This window comes from Sorex araneus, chromosome 1, assembly GCF_027595985.1.
Source record: "Sorex araneus isolate mSorAra2 chromosome 1, mSorAra2.pri, whole genome shotgun sequence".
NCBI lineage: Eukaryota > Metazoa > Chordata > Mammalia > Eulipotyphla > Soricidae > Sorex > Sorex araneus.
The window spans coordinates 20,181,737-20,201,064 of NC_073302.1; the positions used below are offsets into that span (position 1 = coordinate 20,181,737).

Here is a 19,328-nt window from a genome sequence, read left to right on the forward strand (position 1 = left end):
TTTGTCTTACTGGAGTGCGCTGGGGAAGCAGAGGACTCGGGCTTTCTTGCTCTCTACCGCGTGCTGGGATAGGCAGGGAGCCGAGGACAACCAGGGGCTGCTCAGCAGCCCAGTCGCTCCCCCACTCCAGCCCCGGCTCTGCCTGCAGCCTCCCTGACCCCCTGGGGCCCTCCGGGAAGGCAGGCGGCCTAACGAAGGACCCAGAGAGATAAGATAGCACAGTGGTAGGCACTGGCAGGCAGTTCCAGGGTTCGATCCCCGGCACCACTGCATATGGTCTTTGAGCACTGCCAGGGGAGATCCTTTTTTTTTTTTTTTTGCTTTTTGGGTCACATCTGGCGATGCACAGGGGTCACTCCTGGCTCATGTACTCAGGAATCACCCCTGGCAGTGCTCAGGGGACCATATGGGATGCTGGGATTCGAACCCGGGTCAGCCGCGTGCAAGGCAAACGCCCTACCCGCTGTGCTATCGCTCCAGCCCCCAAGGGAGATCCTTTAACACAGTCAGGCCCTGAGCAGGGCACCTCCACCTCCCATACACACACACACACACACACACACACACACACACACACACACAAACACACACACAAACACACACACGCACGCACGCACGCACGCCATTTCCTGAACTTGGGAATCTGGTGCCCGCCCATACAGGGAAAGTAGCGTGTTTTAACCCAGACATCCGCGGACACAGTTGTTCCGTCTCTAATCTGAGAGGCCTGTGCTGCAACCAGGTGGTGGCTGGTACTTGGAAATCAGAAACAAAGGGTCCATGGCCCGCCCTCCCAGGAGCCCTGGTGGGGTGAGGGGGGTATGGACGCCCCCTCCCCCACTCCTTGACCTCGGATCAGGATCACCGGGGTGCTTTAAGTGCTGGCACCTCCCCCACTCCCCCCCTTTCATGTCCTGGGCACAGGGCACTCTCCTTTCCCAAGGCCCTGCTCGGTGATCACCCGCCTGCACCCCGCTACAAGTCAGCTCCTTGGGACCAAGGTTCAGTCTCGGTAACCCAAGCGCCCCTGGCGGGTCCGAGAGAGCTTGCGTGCTCCCTGCTAGGACCCCTGCCCGGAGCCCTGCCAGCAGGGGCTCTCTGCTCAGTCCCAGCTTCCCGAGTGTCACAGCCGAGAAAGGGCCCGTATGCTGCAGTGGGGCTGGGGGGTGGGGGGGTGGGATAGGCACGACGGACAAGGGAGTCAGGGAAAGCCCCAGGGCTTTAGCGGAGCTGGTGGGACCCGTCAGCCGACCTCTGGGGTCCTCTGGGATCCTTGTTCTGTGGCGCTGTGAGGTGGGCGTACATGTCTACCTGATTCAGCCCCCCCTGTGCCAACCGTGCCAACCGGGCTCAAAGGGGCGTGGAAACGGGGTACACCGCAAAGCCCCCAAGGCCCTGGCCCTACCCGGCTTTACCCCCCGGTTACACCGTTCGTCATTTTGCCCTTAGCTGGAAGCGCAGGTTCCCAGAAGCAGGTTATTTCTGAAGTCACACCGTGCAAGCGATTCTGAAATAGAACCATTTATGCATTCTGGAAGCAATCGATGGACCAATTTGGGGTGAGAGCTGGCTGCAATTTTGCTTTCAGAAATAAAAGCAAAAAGCAGACGCTGTTCAGGTTTCAGGGGCACCCCAGTACCCGGTACTTCCGGTCCAAGCCCAGTTTCCCGCACATGCAGGTCAGAAAGCAGCTGGGGGGGCTGGGGGGGCTCCCAAGCCCTGGCGTGTCCAGCTTCGGCTGGTGGCCGCCACCCCCTTTGAGAATTCATGTTCCTTCTGCACCACCCCCCCCACCCCCCGTGGCTGTGGTGTTGGGTCAGCCTGGCAGCCAGTTTCATTGTTATTTTTCCTCCACCTGAGTTTTTGTAACATCAGCATCCTCGCAACGTTGAAAGCAAAACTCATCTATCAGCCCCGCATATAAAAATGTCCGGAGCTGCCCTCTTTCCCGAGGGGTGCTGCCGGGGCTCCCTGGGCCTCTAAACGGGGGCCGTTTCCAGGCTGAGCACTTGGGAAGTCAGCGGCCGTGAATTCACTGAGATGCCCATAAATCGCAACGGAAAGACTTCCCTGTCGTTGGAGCATGGTCCCCCAAGCCTAAGGATTTGCCCCAGGAGTCGAGTCCAGGCAGAGGGAAGAGGGGACGTCGGGCCTGGAGAGCGGTTCCAGATGCCTTCTGGAGAGGGAGGTTGCTCATCAGAGTGACTGGGCTGTGACCTTGAGCCTCTGCCTCTCCTTTTACCTCAGACTCGCCACGGCTGAGCCTGGCGCGGAGTCCTGGCAGGCGGATCCTGGTGGCCCCACTATTGGGGCGTAACCAGGGTGTTGAAAGTCCGGGTGCAGGGATGGTTCTGGCAAATGCTGTCTGCTCCTTCCCCTTGGCCTTGAGAGACTTCTGTTGTGCCTGCTTGGGGCGGGGTAGTGGGGAGGAAGCGTCATTGGAAGATTAAAGTCGGGGTGGCTGTTTGGACCCCCGAGTCGTTTGCTAACTGCAGCCAGCATCCCCGTGTACATCGAGTCTCTTCAGAACTGCAGTCGCTCCTGTCTGAGTTTTGGCGTCCGCTTCTCGCTTTACAGCAGTAATAAAGCCGCTGGCTGGCTGGCGTCGTGTCCCCACCTCCCCCGGGACACAAAGGGACGCGGCCGTGATGCGCGGCTCAGACACCAGCCCGCTGGCTCAGTCCCTCCAGACCGGCTGGATGTCCACCTTGTCCCCCACCCCCCGCCCCTCCCTGGGTCTCCCAGGAGCTCTGGGGGGCGGGAAGAGGGACCAGGGGAAGGGGGCTGTTTCTAGAACCCAGCAGCGCAGTTCATGCGGGTGAAAATGGCGATTTGCAGACACGGGCACCTGCTTGCTACAGCGGCCCCCGAGAGTGACCTGCAGCGCGTCGGAAAGGGTGTGTGCGGCTCCCGGAGGAGGGTTCTGGTGACGAAGGCAGGGGCGAAGCCGGCCAGCCGGGGGAGTTAACAGGGAGGAGGGGCCCTTGGCGCTGAAGCCTCAGAGGGAGGGCGTTTCCTCATCCACCTTGTACCCCCAACACCCGCGCCCCCAGAGGCTGGGGCATCCCTGGTACCCGGACCAAGTGACCCGTTGCTTCCACCCCTGCCCTCTCTCCAGGGGCATCTGTGCCCTGACAGTATCTCTCTCTCTGTCTCTGTCTCTCCTCTCTGTCTCTGTCTCTGTCTCTCTGTCTCTCCTCTCTCTTTCTCTCTCTCTCTCTCTCTCTCCTCTCTCTCTGTCTCTGTCTCTCCTCTCTGTCTCTGTCTCTCTGTCTCTCTCTCTCTCTCTCTCTCTCTCTCTCTCTCTCTCTCTCTCTCTCTCTCTCTCCCCCTCCCTCTCCCCACCCTCCTCTCAGGAGTTCTGATTCTGATATTTCGAGTGTCAGCCACGGTCAGGACGGTTCTCAGATCCCTCTCTTTCCCCCAAGTGTCTGTCTGTCTGTCTTCACCCCAACTAGGACTTGCGTGTCTGTCTTGTACATGTGTATGTATGTGTGTATGTATGTATGCATACGTGTGCATGTCTATATGTATGTATTTATGCACACCCAAGGTTGAAAGGCGGTGTGAGGGGACGGGAATGGCAAATGCTCTCGACTGCTTTGTCATTCCAGTCCCCACACCTGGCGGTGCTCAGGGCTTGCTCCCGGCCCTGTGCTCAGGGGTCACTCCTGGAGCTGCTCAGAGGACATTAGGGGGTGCTGGGGATCGAACCCAGGATAGCAGCGTGCAAGGCAAACGCCCGACCCTGCTGTCCTGTCACTTTGGCCCCCTGTGTTGTGTGTACTTGATGATTTTGACATGCCTCCTGTCCTTGGTTGCTCGTGTGATGGCTGGAGAGTGCTCACTCTAGTGTGATGGCTGGAGAGTGGCTGTGGGCACCATGTGTGAGGCAGCCCTGGGGTCCAGCGCCAGGACCCTCACACCTGCAGGGCAGACACTCTGCTTGGGGCCCCGTCTACGACTTCTCCATTTTTTTGGGGGGGGGTCACACCCAGTGGTGCCCAGGGGTTACTCCTGGCTCATGCACTCAGGAATTACTCCTGGTGGCACTTGGGGGACCATATGGGATGCTGGGAATTGAACCTGGGTCAGTCATGTGCAAGACAAATGCCCTACCCACTGTGCTATCGCTCCAGCCCCCATGACTTTTTCTTTGTTGATCTCCATCTCACTCAGTCCTGCTGTGGTCTAAAGAACCTGCCCGGCCCAGTTCTGAATGCCTGCGCCCCCCACCACACACACACACATACCTCTTGGCACTTTTTTCTCCTCTCTAAATTGTGTGCATTTCCTTCCCTCTCTCCATCCTTCCCTCCCTTCCTTTCTTCCTCCCTCCCTTCCTTTCTTCCTTCCTTCTTCCCTCCTGCCTTCCCTCCCTCCTTCCCTCCTTCCCTTCCTTCCTTCCTTCCTTCCTTCCTTCCTTCCTTCCTTCCTTCCTTCCTTCCTTCCTTCCCTCCTTCCCTCCTTCTCTCCTTCCCTCCCTCCCTCCTTCCTTCCTTCCTTCCTTCCTTCCTTCCTTTCTTTCTTTCTTTCTTTCTTTCTTTCTTTCTTTCTTTCTTTCTTTCTTTCTTTCTTTCTTTCTTTCTTTCTTTCCTTCCTTCTTTCCCTGTCTCCTTTCTCTCTCTCTTTCTTTGGCCCACACCCGGTGGTGCTCAGGGCTTGCTGACTTTGTGCTCAGGAATCACTCCTGGTGGGACTCAGGAGACCATATGGGATGCCCAGGATCAAACCTGAATCAGCTGTGAACAAGGCAGAGGTGCCTTAACTGCTTCTTTCTCTCTCTCTCTCTCTCTCTCTCTCTCTCTCTCTCTCTCTCTCTCTCTCTCTCTCTCTCTGGGCCCTTATTCCTGCTTTCTTTTCACCTGCGGCTCTGGGCCGTGTAGACGTTCCTCTCTGTCTTGTGGGTGACACCCAGTGGTGCTCCATGCTCGGGCAGGGATCACCCTGTGCTGGGACTCGAAAGCCAGGGCCTGCGCAGGTCAAGTGGGCTCCAGCCTTTGGCGCTGCTTGTCTGACCCTCGGCCTCCGTCTTGACCCAGTCCCCTCCACCTCTTTGACAAGGTCGTGCTGGGGTCATAGTAAAGTGCCAGTCACATTCCTGAGCTTCCCTGTTCAATTCCTCCTCTCTGGGCTGGGGACGCTGGTGGCCAGGCAGGTAAGACCCTGGGCCTTTCGTTGACTCTCTCGGCTGTGTCCTCACTCCCGGTTGGGGTCAGGCAGTCAGGCAGTCAGATTCTGGAGGGTCCTCCCGGTGACCGCCCCGGAGGGGCCCACAGCCTCACAGCGCCAATGGCACCCCGGGGACGGTTTTCTGGAGCTTTGCTGATGGGGCACAGCTGGGCCAGGAGAGGAACCGGTGCCGGGAAGAGGTGGGGTGAGGGGCTACGGGCACCCAGTGGGATATGCCAGTTCCTGCCAGCTCAGCCCTGCAGCCCGCCAAGTCTGTGCCCCTCGACCTGGCTCTCAGTGGCTCCCGCCGGGCCAGCGGGGGTGCGGCCTGATGAGTGGAGTGGGCTTCAGACAGGCAGTTTCCCTCACTGAACCCCTCTAACTGCGGCGAGGAGGCAGCAGCAGGGTGGGGGTGCTCCCGCCCACGCTTGGCAGTCGTGCTCCCTGCGCTCTGAAATCCTATACTGGTGCACATTTTGTTGTTGTTGTTAATTTGAGGGCCGCATACCGCCGAGCTCAGGGATTCCTCCTGGCCCTGTATCAGTGCTCAGGGGACCAGATGGGAATGCCAGGGGGATTGAACCCAGGTCGGCCGCATGCAAGGCAAATGCCCTACCTGCTGTACTATTGCTCCGCTACCCCAACCCCCCCCTTTTTTTTTTTTTTTGCTTTTTGGGTCACACCCAGTGATGCTCAAGGGTCACTCTGGTTCTACACCCAGGAATCACTCCTGGCAGTGCTCAGGGGACCATAGGAGGATGCTGGAGATTGAACCCGGGTCAGCGGCATGCAAGGCAAGCGCCCTGCCCACCGTGCTGCCTCTCTGGCCCAGCACACATGCCTCCTGAGGCGTGTGCTCTTAGCTGAGCCACGTGAGTTAAGGTTGTGTGTCTTGCAGGCTCTGGGGGCGTGGGGGCGAGGGGAGGTCACCGAGGTCTCACACCTGCTGGCCAGGGCATCAGACTTCCTGGCGTCCTCCCAAGCACAGCGCCTGTAAGAAGAGCATTTTTTGCTTTTAGGTGTGATATTCGCCGGAGAGTCACACCCTTCCGTAGGTGCTCACACACCCCCCTGAGGCTGAGCGTGACGGTGCCAGAAAAAAACTTACGGTGCTGGGGTCGACGCTCAGACACTGGGAGCTGCCGCGATTGTGCGCATGTGGGGATTTGAACTCAGGACCCTCGGCCCGCATGGCAGGCTTCCAAGTCTCTGCCTTAGGCTGGGCCCGAGTTTGTCTTTGTTTTCCTTAAGGAAATGTCTTTGGAGCCATTCGAGGAGAAACAAGGACACAGGGACAGCGCTGGGCCTGGCTGCCTGGCCCTTCCCAGGCAGGCCTTGGGCTCACGAGACGGAGTAACGGAGTACACAGGCGGGCTCCATCTCTGCCCACACCCCCAGGCTCCCTCGCCATGCCCCTGTCAGGTTTTTATCCGAACGTTCCCTCCGTCATGGACATTCCCTAAATAGATAACCAAGACTTCGACTCGGCCCCTGTTATGATGAACCGAAACTCACTGGAGGACAGAATAACCGGCTTTGTCCACTCGGCTGGTGTGGGAGCAGGACGCTGGGGCCGGGTGGAAGACCAGCGCCCACGACCCCAGCACGGACGAGACCAGGAAAAGGCCATCTTGTTTGGTTCATCATGGGGAATACGGGTGAGCCTGGGCTCTTAAACTCACACGCGTGTCTGCGTGCCTGTGTGTGTTTGAGTGGCTTAAGAGACCTGAGCTCAGTTTTAAAAAAGAAAAACATGAAGGGAAGAAGAAATCACGGATGAGCCGCTCCACCCAGAGAGAATTGCTTCCGACGGTTTCATTCCTCCGACCTGAAACATTCGCTCCACGATGCACCGTGACTGTTGGTCCACCTCGATCTGTGTTTCTGCTGCATCTTTTTTTTCTTTTTATTTGGGGGGGGGGTCACACCTGGCAATGCACAGGGGTTACTCCTGGCTCTGCACTCAGGAACCACCCCTGGCGGTGCTCAGGGGACCCTATGGGATGCTGGGAATCGAACTTGGGTCGGCTGCGTGCAAGGCAAACGCCCTACCCGCTGTGCTATGGCTCCAGCCCCCTCTGCTGCATCTTTTTTAACGATTGCATAGAGAGAAAAGAGAGATGTGATTTATTTAGCTGATTTCTTCTAATCAGTATGTCTGATTTTTGAATAGTATCCAGATTGCTGCTTTGAATAGCCCTGCACATTCATCTTAAAGCACTGTATCACTGTATCACTGTCATCCCATTGATCATCGATTTTCTTGAGTGAGCGCCAGTAAGGTCTCCATTCATCCAAGTCCTGAGATTTTAGCAGCCTCTCTTTACTCGTTCTTCCCAGCAGTGTAGCATTGGAGGCTCTTTCAGAGTCAGGGGAATGAGACCCATCATTGTTACTGTGTTTGGCATATGGAATACACCACGGAAAGCTCTCCAGGCTCTGCCTTTTATCTTAAATCTTTTATCTTAAAGCACTTTTGTAATAATTCCTCAGGCTGTCCTTCGAGAGGTGTGGCTGGCTTGGATATGTTTTTAAGGGCTGGGTCAGTGTTACCCAGCAGCTCCTGGGAAAGGACGTGAGTCTGTCCTGTCCCCTTCCTACCAGTGCGAGCAGTAGGTACGGTGCCTCCTCTACCCCTCAGCCTTGCCAGTGCTGGACATTCTGTTTCTTTTCCATCTGTCTTTCCCAATAGGCAAAAACAGGTCTCGTTTTAATTTGCAAAATGGAACAAGCAGAATCAAACCCTTGTGCATGTGTATTTGTCTAGCTGGATGGCGCTCTATTGTTGAGTTTTGGGTCTTGAGCCACACCCGGCAGTGCTCAGGGCTTACTCCTGACTCAGTGTTCAGGGATCGGGTGCTCAGGGCTTACTCCCAGCAGGGCTTGGAGGACCCAATGGGATGCCGGGGATCGAGCCTGGGTCTGCTACATGCGAGGCAAGCGTCCTTCCCATTGTACTGACTCTCCGGCCCCTGGATAGAATGCCACACCTGCCTGCAGACCTGTTCCGTGTTTGGGGAGTGCCAGCTGCCTATGGACGGCCGGTGCCCATCAGTCCTGTGGCGTCAGCCCCATCAGCCCTCCTTCCTCATGTCCTCTGCTGAGTGGCGAGTCAGGAGCTGGTGGACTCAGCTACCTCGAATTCAGGTTCTGAGAGCGAGTCAGTCAGGGGTCCATCTGCCCCCCACCCTCCACCCTTCCCCCCTGACTGAGCAAGGAAAGCACAGAAGCTGAAAGGCACAGGATGGGAAGAGGCTGGGGAGGGACTGTCCACCGGGTATGGCTCCTGGGCCAAGAACATGAGGAGGACAGAGGCCAGGTGCACTCTGGGTCAAGCGCACGTACTACACAGGCGAGAACAAAACCAGCGGCTCCGGACTTAGCACAAGGTTAAGGCCCTTCCTTGTCTTCATGCAGTTCACCCCGGTTTGATCCCAGGCCCCAAATATGGTGCCCCCAAGGACTGCCTGCATCACTCCTGAGCCCGGAACCAGGGATAGCCCCTGAGCACCAATGGCTGTGGTTCCCCAACCCCCCAAATTCAACTCCAGCCCAAACCATAGAGGTCCAGCTTGAGGGATTCTCTTGATGAACACTAAAATCCTATTAGTTCTGGGGGCTGGAGCGATAGCACAGCGGGTAGTGTGTTTGCCTTGTATGCAGCTGACCCGGGTTCGATTCCCAGCATCCCATATGGTCCCCTGAGCACCGCCAGAGGTAATTCCTGAGTGCAGAGCCAGGAGTAACCCCTGAGCATCGCCAGGTGTGACCCCCAAAAAATAAATAAATAAAAAATAAAATCCTATTAGTTCTTCCTTAAAACCTGGGGGCGGGGGAGGGGGGTGGAGGAAAAAAAAATAAAAGCATAAAGAGACAAAATGTAGAAGAACATTTGTAAAGCAATTTACTTAAGTTATAGTGGCCTAAAAGCCGGCTTAGTGGATAATTGAAAAATTGCATTTAAAAGGAATCAATATTTTTCTGGGATTTGGGCTGTCCTGTCTTGTGAGCTCTTTTGCAAAAGGATGGGGCCCCTACCTGGCCGGCTCTTGCAAATTCCTTGCAGCCTCCCCCCCCAAGGACACCGTTTCCTCCTTCCTCCCTCCCCTTCGATGGTTGCAGTTCTTTTCCACCCACTCCCCACCCCCCTTCACAAGGCCTTAAATCTCAAAGAGATTTTGAGTGAGGACAGCAGGGAACAAGAGCTTGAAAATGTCAGGCCCTGTTCCTGATTCTAGGTTCCAGCACCACCAGTGGGAATGTTTTCCTTCGTGTCTTCACACTGAGCACTTGGAGAAGGTCAAACCCATTAGGAAATGGGAGTAGAGGAGTTTAAAAAAAAATAAAGAGGCGCGGGGTGTGGGGGCGGAGATAGTACAGCAGGAAGGGCTCTGGCACGAGGCAGACCCGGGTTCAAACACCTGCATCCCATATGGTCCCCCAAGCCTGCCCGGAGTAAGTACTGAGCACCCTCAGGTGCAGCTCCCAAAAACAAAAACAAAAACAAAAATAAAACTAAAAAAGCTCCACGATAAGGCCCACCTTAAGCAGCCTGGAGGGAAAAATAATGGAAAAGGGAAGAAGATGGAGATGCCCCGTGTCCAGCCTCCGCCTGATTTCTCTGCCATCTGCCGGGGGCCTCTGTCCTTTTGGATTTCCTCACCAGGGCCAAACCCTCTTTCTTTCTTTTTTTTTTTTTTTTGAAGTAAATAGATTTTATTTAGAGGTCTTTTGAGGGAAGGAGGAAGGGATAAGTGAAAGAGAGAATAGTAAGAGTAAGTGCTCAAGAGAGAACGCGGGCTTCTCTGAGGATGGAGAGAGCCCCTACACATATCCTAGCACTGGACATGAAAGCATGAAAGTACACATCTCAAGAGGGGAGATGCGGGCGACACATGTGCTCAGGCACTACATGTGCTCAGCCACGTGGGCGCAAGCAGCACATGGACTCAGGCAGCATATGCACCCCAAACCCTATTTCCTCTTGCTGTGGTTGGCATGTTTGTGGCATGTATATGGCATGGAATGACATGGATGTGACATGGATGTGGCATGGATGTGACATGGATATGGCGTGGATGTGGCATGGATGTGACATGGATGTGGCATGGATGTGGCATGGATGTGACATGGATGTGGCATGGATGTGACATGGATGTGGCGTGGATGTGGCGTGGATGTGGTGTGGATGTGGCATGGATGTGGCATGGATGTGGCATGGATGTGACATGGATGTGGCCGTGTGGTTTTGCGGTTGTGCTGCCCCGCTTGGAGCGGGTGGGCCTTGGATGGGCTCGTGGCTTGATTTTCCTCTGCTCCTGTGCACAGTGGCTCAAGGAGGTCAGAGGAGGTGGCTTGCAGAGAGCCAGCGCAGATGGGCTGCATCGCGGCGGCATAGCTTTGCCCCAGATCACAGCCCCCGAGGGGCACGCAGACGTGTGGGACAGCCTCAGTGAAGCTGCCGCTCTCTGAGACCAGGCGACTTCCTGCTTAACACGGCAGTGCCCACGGGCGTGAACATTCCGGAAGAGTGCAGATGGGCAGGCAGTCCTTGGATGATGACCAGGCCCAGCTCTGAGACCCGGTCATCAGCTACAGACAGCTTCTGGGTGGAGGATGGAGGGAGGGAAGAGAAGGAAGCAGAGCGAGGGCCTGGTCACCCCTTTCCTGCTGCATGGAAATGTCTTGTGAGGGAATCGAACACCCCCTTTAGATTCTGCGTGTCCTAGAATATAACTACAAATAACTTTAATTCTTTTTTATTGAATCACCATGAGACAGACCATTACAAAACTGCTCCTGATTGGGTTTCAGTCCTACAGTGTTCCAACACCCACCCTTCCATCGGTGTACATTTCCCACCACCAATGTTCAGAGTTTCCCTCCCACCCCCCTACCCCCCAGCTACTGCCTCTATGGCAGGCACTTCTCTCTCTCTCTCTCTCTCTCTCTGATTCTTTAAATTCAAATTCTGTATTTTTTGTCTTATGCCTGATTTTATTTATTTATTTATTTTTATTATTTATTTATTTATTTAAATTTTATTTTTTATTGAATCACTGTGAGATACAGTTACAAAGTTTTCATATTTGATCCACCACAAAACCCCACATACCCCCCTCCCACTCCCCTTCTGCCTGTGTGGCAGACATTTTTCACTTTACTCTTTCCTTATTTTGATTACGTTCAGTTTTCAACAGGAATCTCACTATCATTATTCTGAGGTTTTCCTCCAACAGTCAGACATGTTGGATAGCATCAATAGATTGTATGTTTACATTTTTCAGAAAAGGTCTCGCGGCCACATTAGCGGCCACACGGTTCAGAGATGTCCCAGTCCCGCATCCCGGAGCTGTGTTAGTAGTTGGTCAGTGTCGCCGGGGCTCCATCTGGAGAATGTATACCGGCTGTGCCTCCTCCGTCTGACTCCCCAGTGTTGCTGGCCCGATCTGGGGTCCGGAGCAATCTCCAGCCTGCACCACTTACCAGATCGCCCAGATTCTTCTTGAAATTCTATATTTTAAACTCGTTATAATTCAGAGCTGGAGAGTGTATAGGTCACTTGCTTTGTGTGAGGCCAACCTCAATTCAATCCCTGGCATCCCACATGGTCCCTCGAGTCCCTCCCACAGTCATTCCTGAGTGCAGAACCAGGAGTAACCCGTGAGCATCTCCAGGTACGGCCCAAAAACCAGAACAACAACAAAAATGGACAAAGGGGGGGCCTGGGGACCTGCCGAGACCAATATTGGAGTCAGGAGAGGCTGCTGGGCCTGTCACAGGTCTTTAGCACAGAGAAAATCGAGCCACTGAGGGAGACACTCTGACACCAGAGTTCCGATTTGGACTTTCCCTTCACATGGCGTTAAACTGGGCCCCAGGGACGGGGGCAGCGGCCATGTTGCTGGTTTCTGCCCTCTCTGGCCCAGGGAGGCTTTTCCGAAAGCACTTGCCCCGGCTCAGGGGACAGGAGTCAGGGGCTCCTACCTGTCTGCAGCCCTCAGGTCCCAGGCCCCCTCCTTAGAGCCTGTCCAGCTCGGTGAGGCCGGGCCAAGGAGGATGAGAGGCACAGCGCACGAGGGTGGGTGGGGGGAGGTCCCGAGTCAAGCCCAAACCCTGCCTCTCACTGAGCCCCCTGATGGTCTCGTACACGTCCCTGCACTCAGAGTCCCTGTCTGCTGCTGAAGTTGGGAGGGACGCAGTGCGTGGGGTTGCGGAAATCACCACGGCCCCTCACACCCCGGGCCAGACCCCGCACGCCCAGGACGCCGAGTTACTCCCACCGAACCGGGGGTGGGAGGCCCAGGGGCCTTGCAGACTCATCCGGAGCCTCCAAGCTGAGGAAGAATGCGTGTCCCTCACACTGAAAACTTCTCAGGGTCTCCTGGCTCCGGGAAACCTTTTCATCTTGAGGCTCCCCCGTTGTTTAGTCTCTGGGTAAAGTCAGAAGCTGGTGCATAGCACAGCGGGGAGGGAGTTTGCCTTGCACACGGCCAACCCGGCGTCGATTCCCAGCATCCCATATGGTCCCCCGAGCACCATCAGGAGTAATTCCTGAGTGCAGAGCCAGGAGTAAGCCCTGAGCAGCTCCCTTTCCTGAGGTCCAGCCTCTCTCACTTCCCCAGATGAGAGAAGCTTGTGCCTAGGGTTCTCTGTGCCACAGCCACCGTGGCCAGGTCTGCCGTGCGTCCTGGCCCGGACTCCCGCAGCACGTATCCGTCAGTGTGTGCCCCGACCTTGCCCTCTGGTGCGTGACCGTGGACGCAGGGCCCGGGGGCGCAGCTGCCCCGTCAGCCCGCCGCCCGCGTGCCCTTCCTCGGAGGCCCTCAGCGGGCTGAGTCAGCTCCGCTCGCTGCAGTCAGCGCCGAGAGCAGAGGGAGGCAGATCTGGCTCCCGAGAGCATTAATCCAGTAGCACATTATTAAGCGTGAAGGCGTCCCCGTGTAATTTACGCTCCCCTCCTTCCTCAGGAGGTGCTGTCGGGTGATGGATGGTGGCTTAGCCCTGCCATCTGCTGGGTCCCATCAAGATTTCTCTGCAGTCTGGCTTGGGGGAGATGCAGGTGCTCCCCCCTCCCAATCCCCACCTCCCCCAAATCAAGATACACCACAAACACAGGATAACACACCAGGATCCACGGGCCTCTGGCAGCCGCATCCAGGGCTGGAAACCGTCTGGAGAACTTGTGCTGTGTCCTTTTTAGCCACGGTGGGAGGGGGATTCTGGAGCGATAGCACAGTGGGTAGGGCATTTACCTTGCACGCGGCCGACCCAGGTTCGATTCCTTTGTCCCTCTCAGAAAGCCCAGCAAGCTACCAAGAGCATCCCGCCCACACGGCAGGGCCTGGCAAGCTACGCGTGGCGTATTCGATATGCCACAAACAGTAACAACAAGACTCAGAATGGAGACGTTACTGGTGCCCGCTCAAGCAAATCAATGGACAACGGGACGACAGTGCTATTATTTTTTTTATTTTTTATTTTAATGAATCACCATAAGATACAGTTACAGACTTACAAACTTTCATGATTTCATTTCAGTCAAATAATGTCCGAGTACCCATCCTTCCACCAGTGCCCATTCTCCACCACCAATGTTCCCAGTACCCCTTCTCCCACCCTCACCCTGGTGGGGGGCTGAATTCTTAAGTGGCAGATGCTGAGCTGTGAGGGCCCCCCAACCTCCTTAAAGAGAGTGAGATTAGGGTCGTCCCGTCTCAGGGAGAGAAGCGGGCAGTCACCTGCGTGAGGCTCGGGTGTTAAGCAGTTGATTCCAGGAGCCTGGAGGATTCTTCGGGTTGTCCCCTGGGTTGTCCCCGTCAAAGCGGGAGGTGCTAGGGGCTCGTGGCCTCCAAGGGACCCGGGCAGGTACTGCTGCTTCTAGGGAATGGTGGGTGGTGAGCCTCACGCGGGAGAGAGCAGGGACACGGCCGGCCACAGCCCCACGGCCAGGCCACCTCTCCGTCCCCCTAGTGTCCCTCAGACCACCCCTGATTGTGTGCTCATGCGTGCTGGGGGGGCCTCCCACCACACCTGAGATGCCCCATCTGCCCTTCTGGTTTTATTTCCTGAAAACTTCCCGGCCCCTCCCACCTGGGTTGCAGGGAGCCATCGGGTTCTGGGCCGTGTCCCAGGTACTGTGACTGAGTCCTGTCTGCCCGGAGCCAGGCGGCAAGACCAATGCTTCGTTTGTCCTCTAGCCCGAAGCGCGCACACAGCCCTCTTGGCGCCTCCTCCTTCTCTGCCCCGCCTGCAGCCCCAGGCTCCAGAGGTTCTCTTTGGAGAGAGGCGGATGCAGAGACAAATGTCCCGGTGCAATGAGTCGGAAAGAGAGGGACAGATATAGGATGAGGACACTCATACGTGGGATACTGAAAACAACAACAACGTAGTATGAAACTAACATCCAAGGATAGTAGAAACTAGGGCCAGGAGGATTGGTCAGCAGTTGGAAGCCTGCCTCAAGGGCTGGAGGGAGGGGCAGCTGGGGTAGAGAGGGGACCATTGTGACCGTGATGGCTGGAGGGATTGCTCCGAGTGAGAGATGTGTGCTGAAAGCAGGCCAAGGGCCAAACATGATGGTCTCTCGGTATCTGTATTGCAAACCATGATGCACCAAAGGAGGGAGGGAGGGAGGGAGGGAGGGAGGGAGGGAGGGAGGGAGGGAGGGAGGGAGAGAAAGAGTAAGAGAGAGAGAGAGAGAGAGAGAGAGAGAGAGAGCAAGCGAGGCTGTCATAGAGGCAGGCTTGTGGGGGGTGGCTAGAGCTCAGGGGATACTGGGGATACTGGTGATGGGAAATGTACACAGCTGGAGGAATGCGTGTTGGAACATTGTATGACTGAAACCCGATCAGGAAACCTTTGTAACTGTATCTCCTGTTGATTCAATTAAAAAAATTATTATTATTATTATTATTATTATTTTTAAATAAGTGGGGGGAAAAAAAGTGTTCTGGTGCCTGGGTTCTGAGCTCAGGGCAGGAGGCCCAGGGGCACCGATCCCCCAGGTGAAGGTAGCCAGTGGGGAGCCGGCGGGAAGCTGCCCAGGGAGGCGGCATCAGCCAGCTGCCAGTGGGCTCCAGCTTCTCTCTGGGCCCCTTAGAGGCAGTTTTCAGAGCTGCTTTGATTGACGGGAGGAGCAGTGGGCGGGGCCTCCCGCATCCTGTCCCCCTGCTGCCCCGCTCAGCCGAGGCTGGGCTGTCTGGGCATTCTGGTCCCTAAAGAGGGTTGATGCCCTCCGAGGATCCAGCGGGGCAGAAGTTGGAGCAGCTGGCAGATCCGGGGGGAGGCTTGAGACCGGGGGAGGGAGTAGGATGGAAGGGACCTGGGTGGGGCCTGTCCATCCCGGCTGGGGTCCCAGGGGTGCCCCGTGTGGACTGCAGAACCAGCTGTGTCCAGCCATCAGCACCCAAGCCGGTCCCCCCCTCCCTGCTCAGGGTTGCTGCTGCCTTGATTTCCCCTCATGGGAGAATCCCAGCCCCCTGGAACAAAGCAGCTCTGCGGGGTGGGGCCCATCCCCCACTCCAGACTGTGCTTTCCTGGGCCCGGGGCGCCCCCGCGGGGAGGGGTCTGGAGACCGATTCTGAGAGGTGGGTGGCCCTGCGGTGCCCGGGAGTCATGGGGCACCCCTGGGCCTCGGTTTCCTTCCCCACCCAGGCCCGCAGGGAGGCGCTCTGTGCCCACTCGTGGGGCTGCCCCCCCCCCCCCCGCACACTGCTGAGGGCCCTCGGCTGCCACCCGTTTGGGGGAGTCAGCAGAGCGGGTGCAGCAGGCTCGGGCAGTTTGGGGCAGCCTGAGGGCCAAGTGGGCCTCCGTCCTTGGAGGCACGCGGCCTCTCTCTGGGAGTGGACGCCTTCCCTCACTCCGGAGCACTGGGGGTGGTGGCACGCAGCGAGAACCCCCAGGAAGTACCCAGGGTTCCGCCCCCGAACAGCTGGTGTGCCTGCGGGGACTCCTGGGCCAGAGGTTTTCCCACGTGAGTTTGCTCTTCACAGAACTGTGGCATGACGAGAAACCGTTTATTTCCTGTGATCCCACTTCACATACACATGTCTCCATGGCATCACGGAGATGTGTGAAGGAGAACTTGTGTGTGTGAGTGTGTGTATGTGAGTGTGTGTATTTGTGAATGTATATGTTGAGTGTGTATGTGTGTGAATGTGAGGATATGTGTGGAGTGCATGGTGGATGTGTGTGTATGAGTGTGTGTAGTGTATGTGAGTGCATGTGTAGATGTGTGTATGAGTGTGATAGTGTGTGTAAGTGTGAATGTGTGAGTGAACATATGTGAGTGCATGTGTGGATGTGTATGTATGAATGTGAGTGTATGTGTGTATGAGTGTGAATGTGTGTGAGTGTGAGTGCGTGTGTGGATGTGTGTATGAGTGTGAGAGTATGTGTGTATGTGTATGTGTGTATGATTATGAGTGTATGTGGATATATGTGTGTGAGCATGAATGTGTGAGTGTATGTGAGTGCATGTATGGATGTGTGTGTATGAGTGAGAGTGTATGTGTGTGAGTGTGTCTATGAGTATGAGTGTGTGTGAGTGTATGTGTGAGTTTGTGTATTTGAGCGTGTATGAGTGTGAGTTTCTGCATGTGAGTTTGTATGAGTGTGAGTGTATGTGTGTGAATGTATGTGTGTATGAGTGTGAATGTATGTGAGTGTGTATGTGAGTGTGTGTATGAGTGTGTGTGAATATATGTGTGAGTATGAATGTATGAGTGTATGTGAGTACATGTGTGGATGTGTATGAGTGTGAGAATTTATGTGTGTGAGAGTGTGAGTGTATGTGAGTGTATGTGTGTGTGAGTGTGTGAGAGTGTGTATGTGTAAGTGTGTGTGGTGCTGTCATTCACTGGAGCACTGAGCAGTGGCTTTGGGGGACTCTCTGGCTGTCCGTCCCAGGCTAACTCTCTGGCTAACGGGCGGCAGGTCAGCTGCAGGGCATTGTGGGAAGCGTCACGACCAGCCGCAACTTCAGCTGCTGCTTCTGCTGGGGATGTGGAGTGGGGTAACGCCTTCCTGGCGGGCTCCTGCCCCCCTAAGCCAGCCGGGCTCTGGGGTCGTGTGTGCGGGCAGGAAGAGGTGTCTGGCACATTCGGCCCCTTCAGTCATCAGCCATCACTGCTGTCAGTCTAGAGAATGGGTGGCCAGTGTGTATGTGTGTGTGTGTGTGTCTGTGTCTGTGTCTGTGTGTGTGTGTGTGTGTGTTCTGCAGAAAACCAGCCACAGTTTCCAGTCCTTTCCCGGGGGGCTCCTGAGGATGTGCAGACCCCTCTAGCCTTGGGTGGTGATGAGTCTGTGAAACATGGTTCCCCCACCCAACCCAACCAGGGACTCCGCCTCCAAGGCGTCCACCTGGGCTGCTCTCAGGTGCCCCCTGCGACCACCCACATTCCAGACCCCAGAAGGGAGCGTGTGGCAGTGCCTGGGGCGGTGAGCTCCCCCGTATCTCTTAGAGATGTTGGGGACCCCTTCAGATGCCATCGGCTCCCCTGTGCCCACCAAGCCAACTTTTCTAACTGGGGGAGAGACGGGAGATGGGGCACACCCAGCAGGCCTCAGGGGCGACTCCTGGCTCTGTGCTCGGACCTGCTCCTGAGTGGTCGCACCCCCTCACGCTGTGTGCTGGGGGTCAGAGCAGGACACGCCGGGCAAACACTCAGCCCCTGAGCTCTCCCTCCAGCCCCAGCCAGCTCCTTCCCGGGCCCTTCCACTCCCAGCTCTTGTCTGGATCCTGTGTGAGGTGGGTGGCCAGGGCCCTTGTGGCGGAGATGCGGGTGGCCGGTGCCCTCAGGGCTGAGATGCAGGTGGCCGGGGGCCCTTGTGCCTGCAGGGCCGGGACCAGCCCCTGCGGGTGGGTCTCCCCGCTGCCTGCTCACGCCTGCCTGTCCCCCTCCCCCTTCTCTCTCCAGGCGCTCAAGGGCTCCAAGAAGCTGGTGCTGTCCGTCTACTCCGCGGGGCGCGTCCCCGGGGGCTATGTCACCAACCACATCTACACCTGGGTGGACCCCCAGGGCCGCAGCGTGTCCCCCCCCTCGGGCAGCAGCGCCCTGAGGCAGCGAGAGGGTGACCGGAGGAGCACCCTGCCCCTTCTGCAGGGCGGGGATGAGAAAAAGGTGAGTGGCCGGGTCTGGGGGTGGGGGTGGGGGTGGGGGGACACCGGAGCCCCCGGGCTGGCGAGTCGGGTAGGGGGTGCTTCTGAGAGACCACCCTCCTGGCTTTGCACTCAGGAATTACTCCTGGAGGTGCTTGGGGACCATATGGGATGCTGGGAATCGAACCCGGGCCGGCGGCGTGCAAGGCAAACGCCCTACCCGCTGTGCTATGGCTCCAGCCCCCAAAAGCCTTTTGTGGACCACAGTGGTGGACAGAGCTCACAGGCAGCCCCCCTGAAGCACGGCTTCCTGCAGCTATTCATTGTCCCCCCCCCCAACACACACACCCTCCTTCCCACCCCGCCCCACCCCCTCTCTCCCCACCCGCCAAGGCTGCTCCCAGGAAACGCAGGTGTGGACATTGCCCAAGGCTCCGGCCTCCCCTGCTCTGCTGACCATGTGAGATGGCAGGAAGGAGCGGTCAGACACAGCTGTCAGGCTGCCTGGTTGGAAGCCTGGCGTGCCCGCTCTGTGACCTTGGACGGGTTACACAGCCTCTCTGAGCCTGGCTTTTGTTTCCCAGACCCGACAGAGCCTGCTCTTTGCAGCCAGGGGCTTGGTTCTGTGCCCGCAGCTCCCCGGTGCTTGGATGGTCACCTGGCACAGCAGCAGCCGCGCGCTGAGCGTCTCGCACGGCCCCCGAGAGGCACACAGCCTGCCAAGACTCGGGGCCCGGGGGAGGCGCAGCCAGCGTTTGCCCGCTTTGCTTTGCTTCCAAGCAAGTTAGCACAGACCAAGGACACGGCTGGGGTCCCCCGCTCCCCCAGCTTGGCGTTTTGTGTGTGTCTGGAGCCCCTGGGGCTGGGGCCCGTCCCCTCCTTCGTGCCTACGAGTGGCCCCATCTGCCTCCAACTCAATCAAGGTGGGCAGGACTCCAGCCTTAGACTTGGGGGTTCCTTCTGGGCCCTCCTGCCTCGAACACCTGGTGCCAGGGAGTGAGCACGGGTCGGCCGTGAGCCCAGAACCCTCCGCCCCCGTCGCTGTGCTCCAGCT

The 19,328-nt window shown here is 57.0% G+C and overlaps 1 protein-coding gene across 4 annotated transcripts in view; it reads left to right on the top strand.

Moving 5' to 3' along the window:
* The window catches only part of WHRN (whirlin), a 79,961-nt gene that overhangs the window by 10,432 nt on the left and 50,201 nt on the right, over nucleotides 1-19,328 (top strand). For all 4 annotated transcript variants that reach the window (XM_055130969.1, XM_055130977.1, XM_055130989.1 and 1 more), the window contains exon 2: nucleotides 18,093-18,296. In XM_055130969.1, coding sequence (XP_054986944.1) covers nucleotides 18,093-18,296 — 204 coding nt within the window. The remainder of the gene's footprint in view (nucleotides 1-18,092; nucleotides 18,297-19,328) is intronic.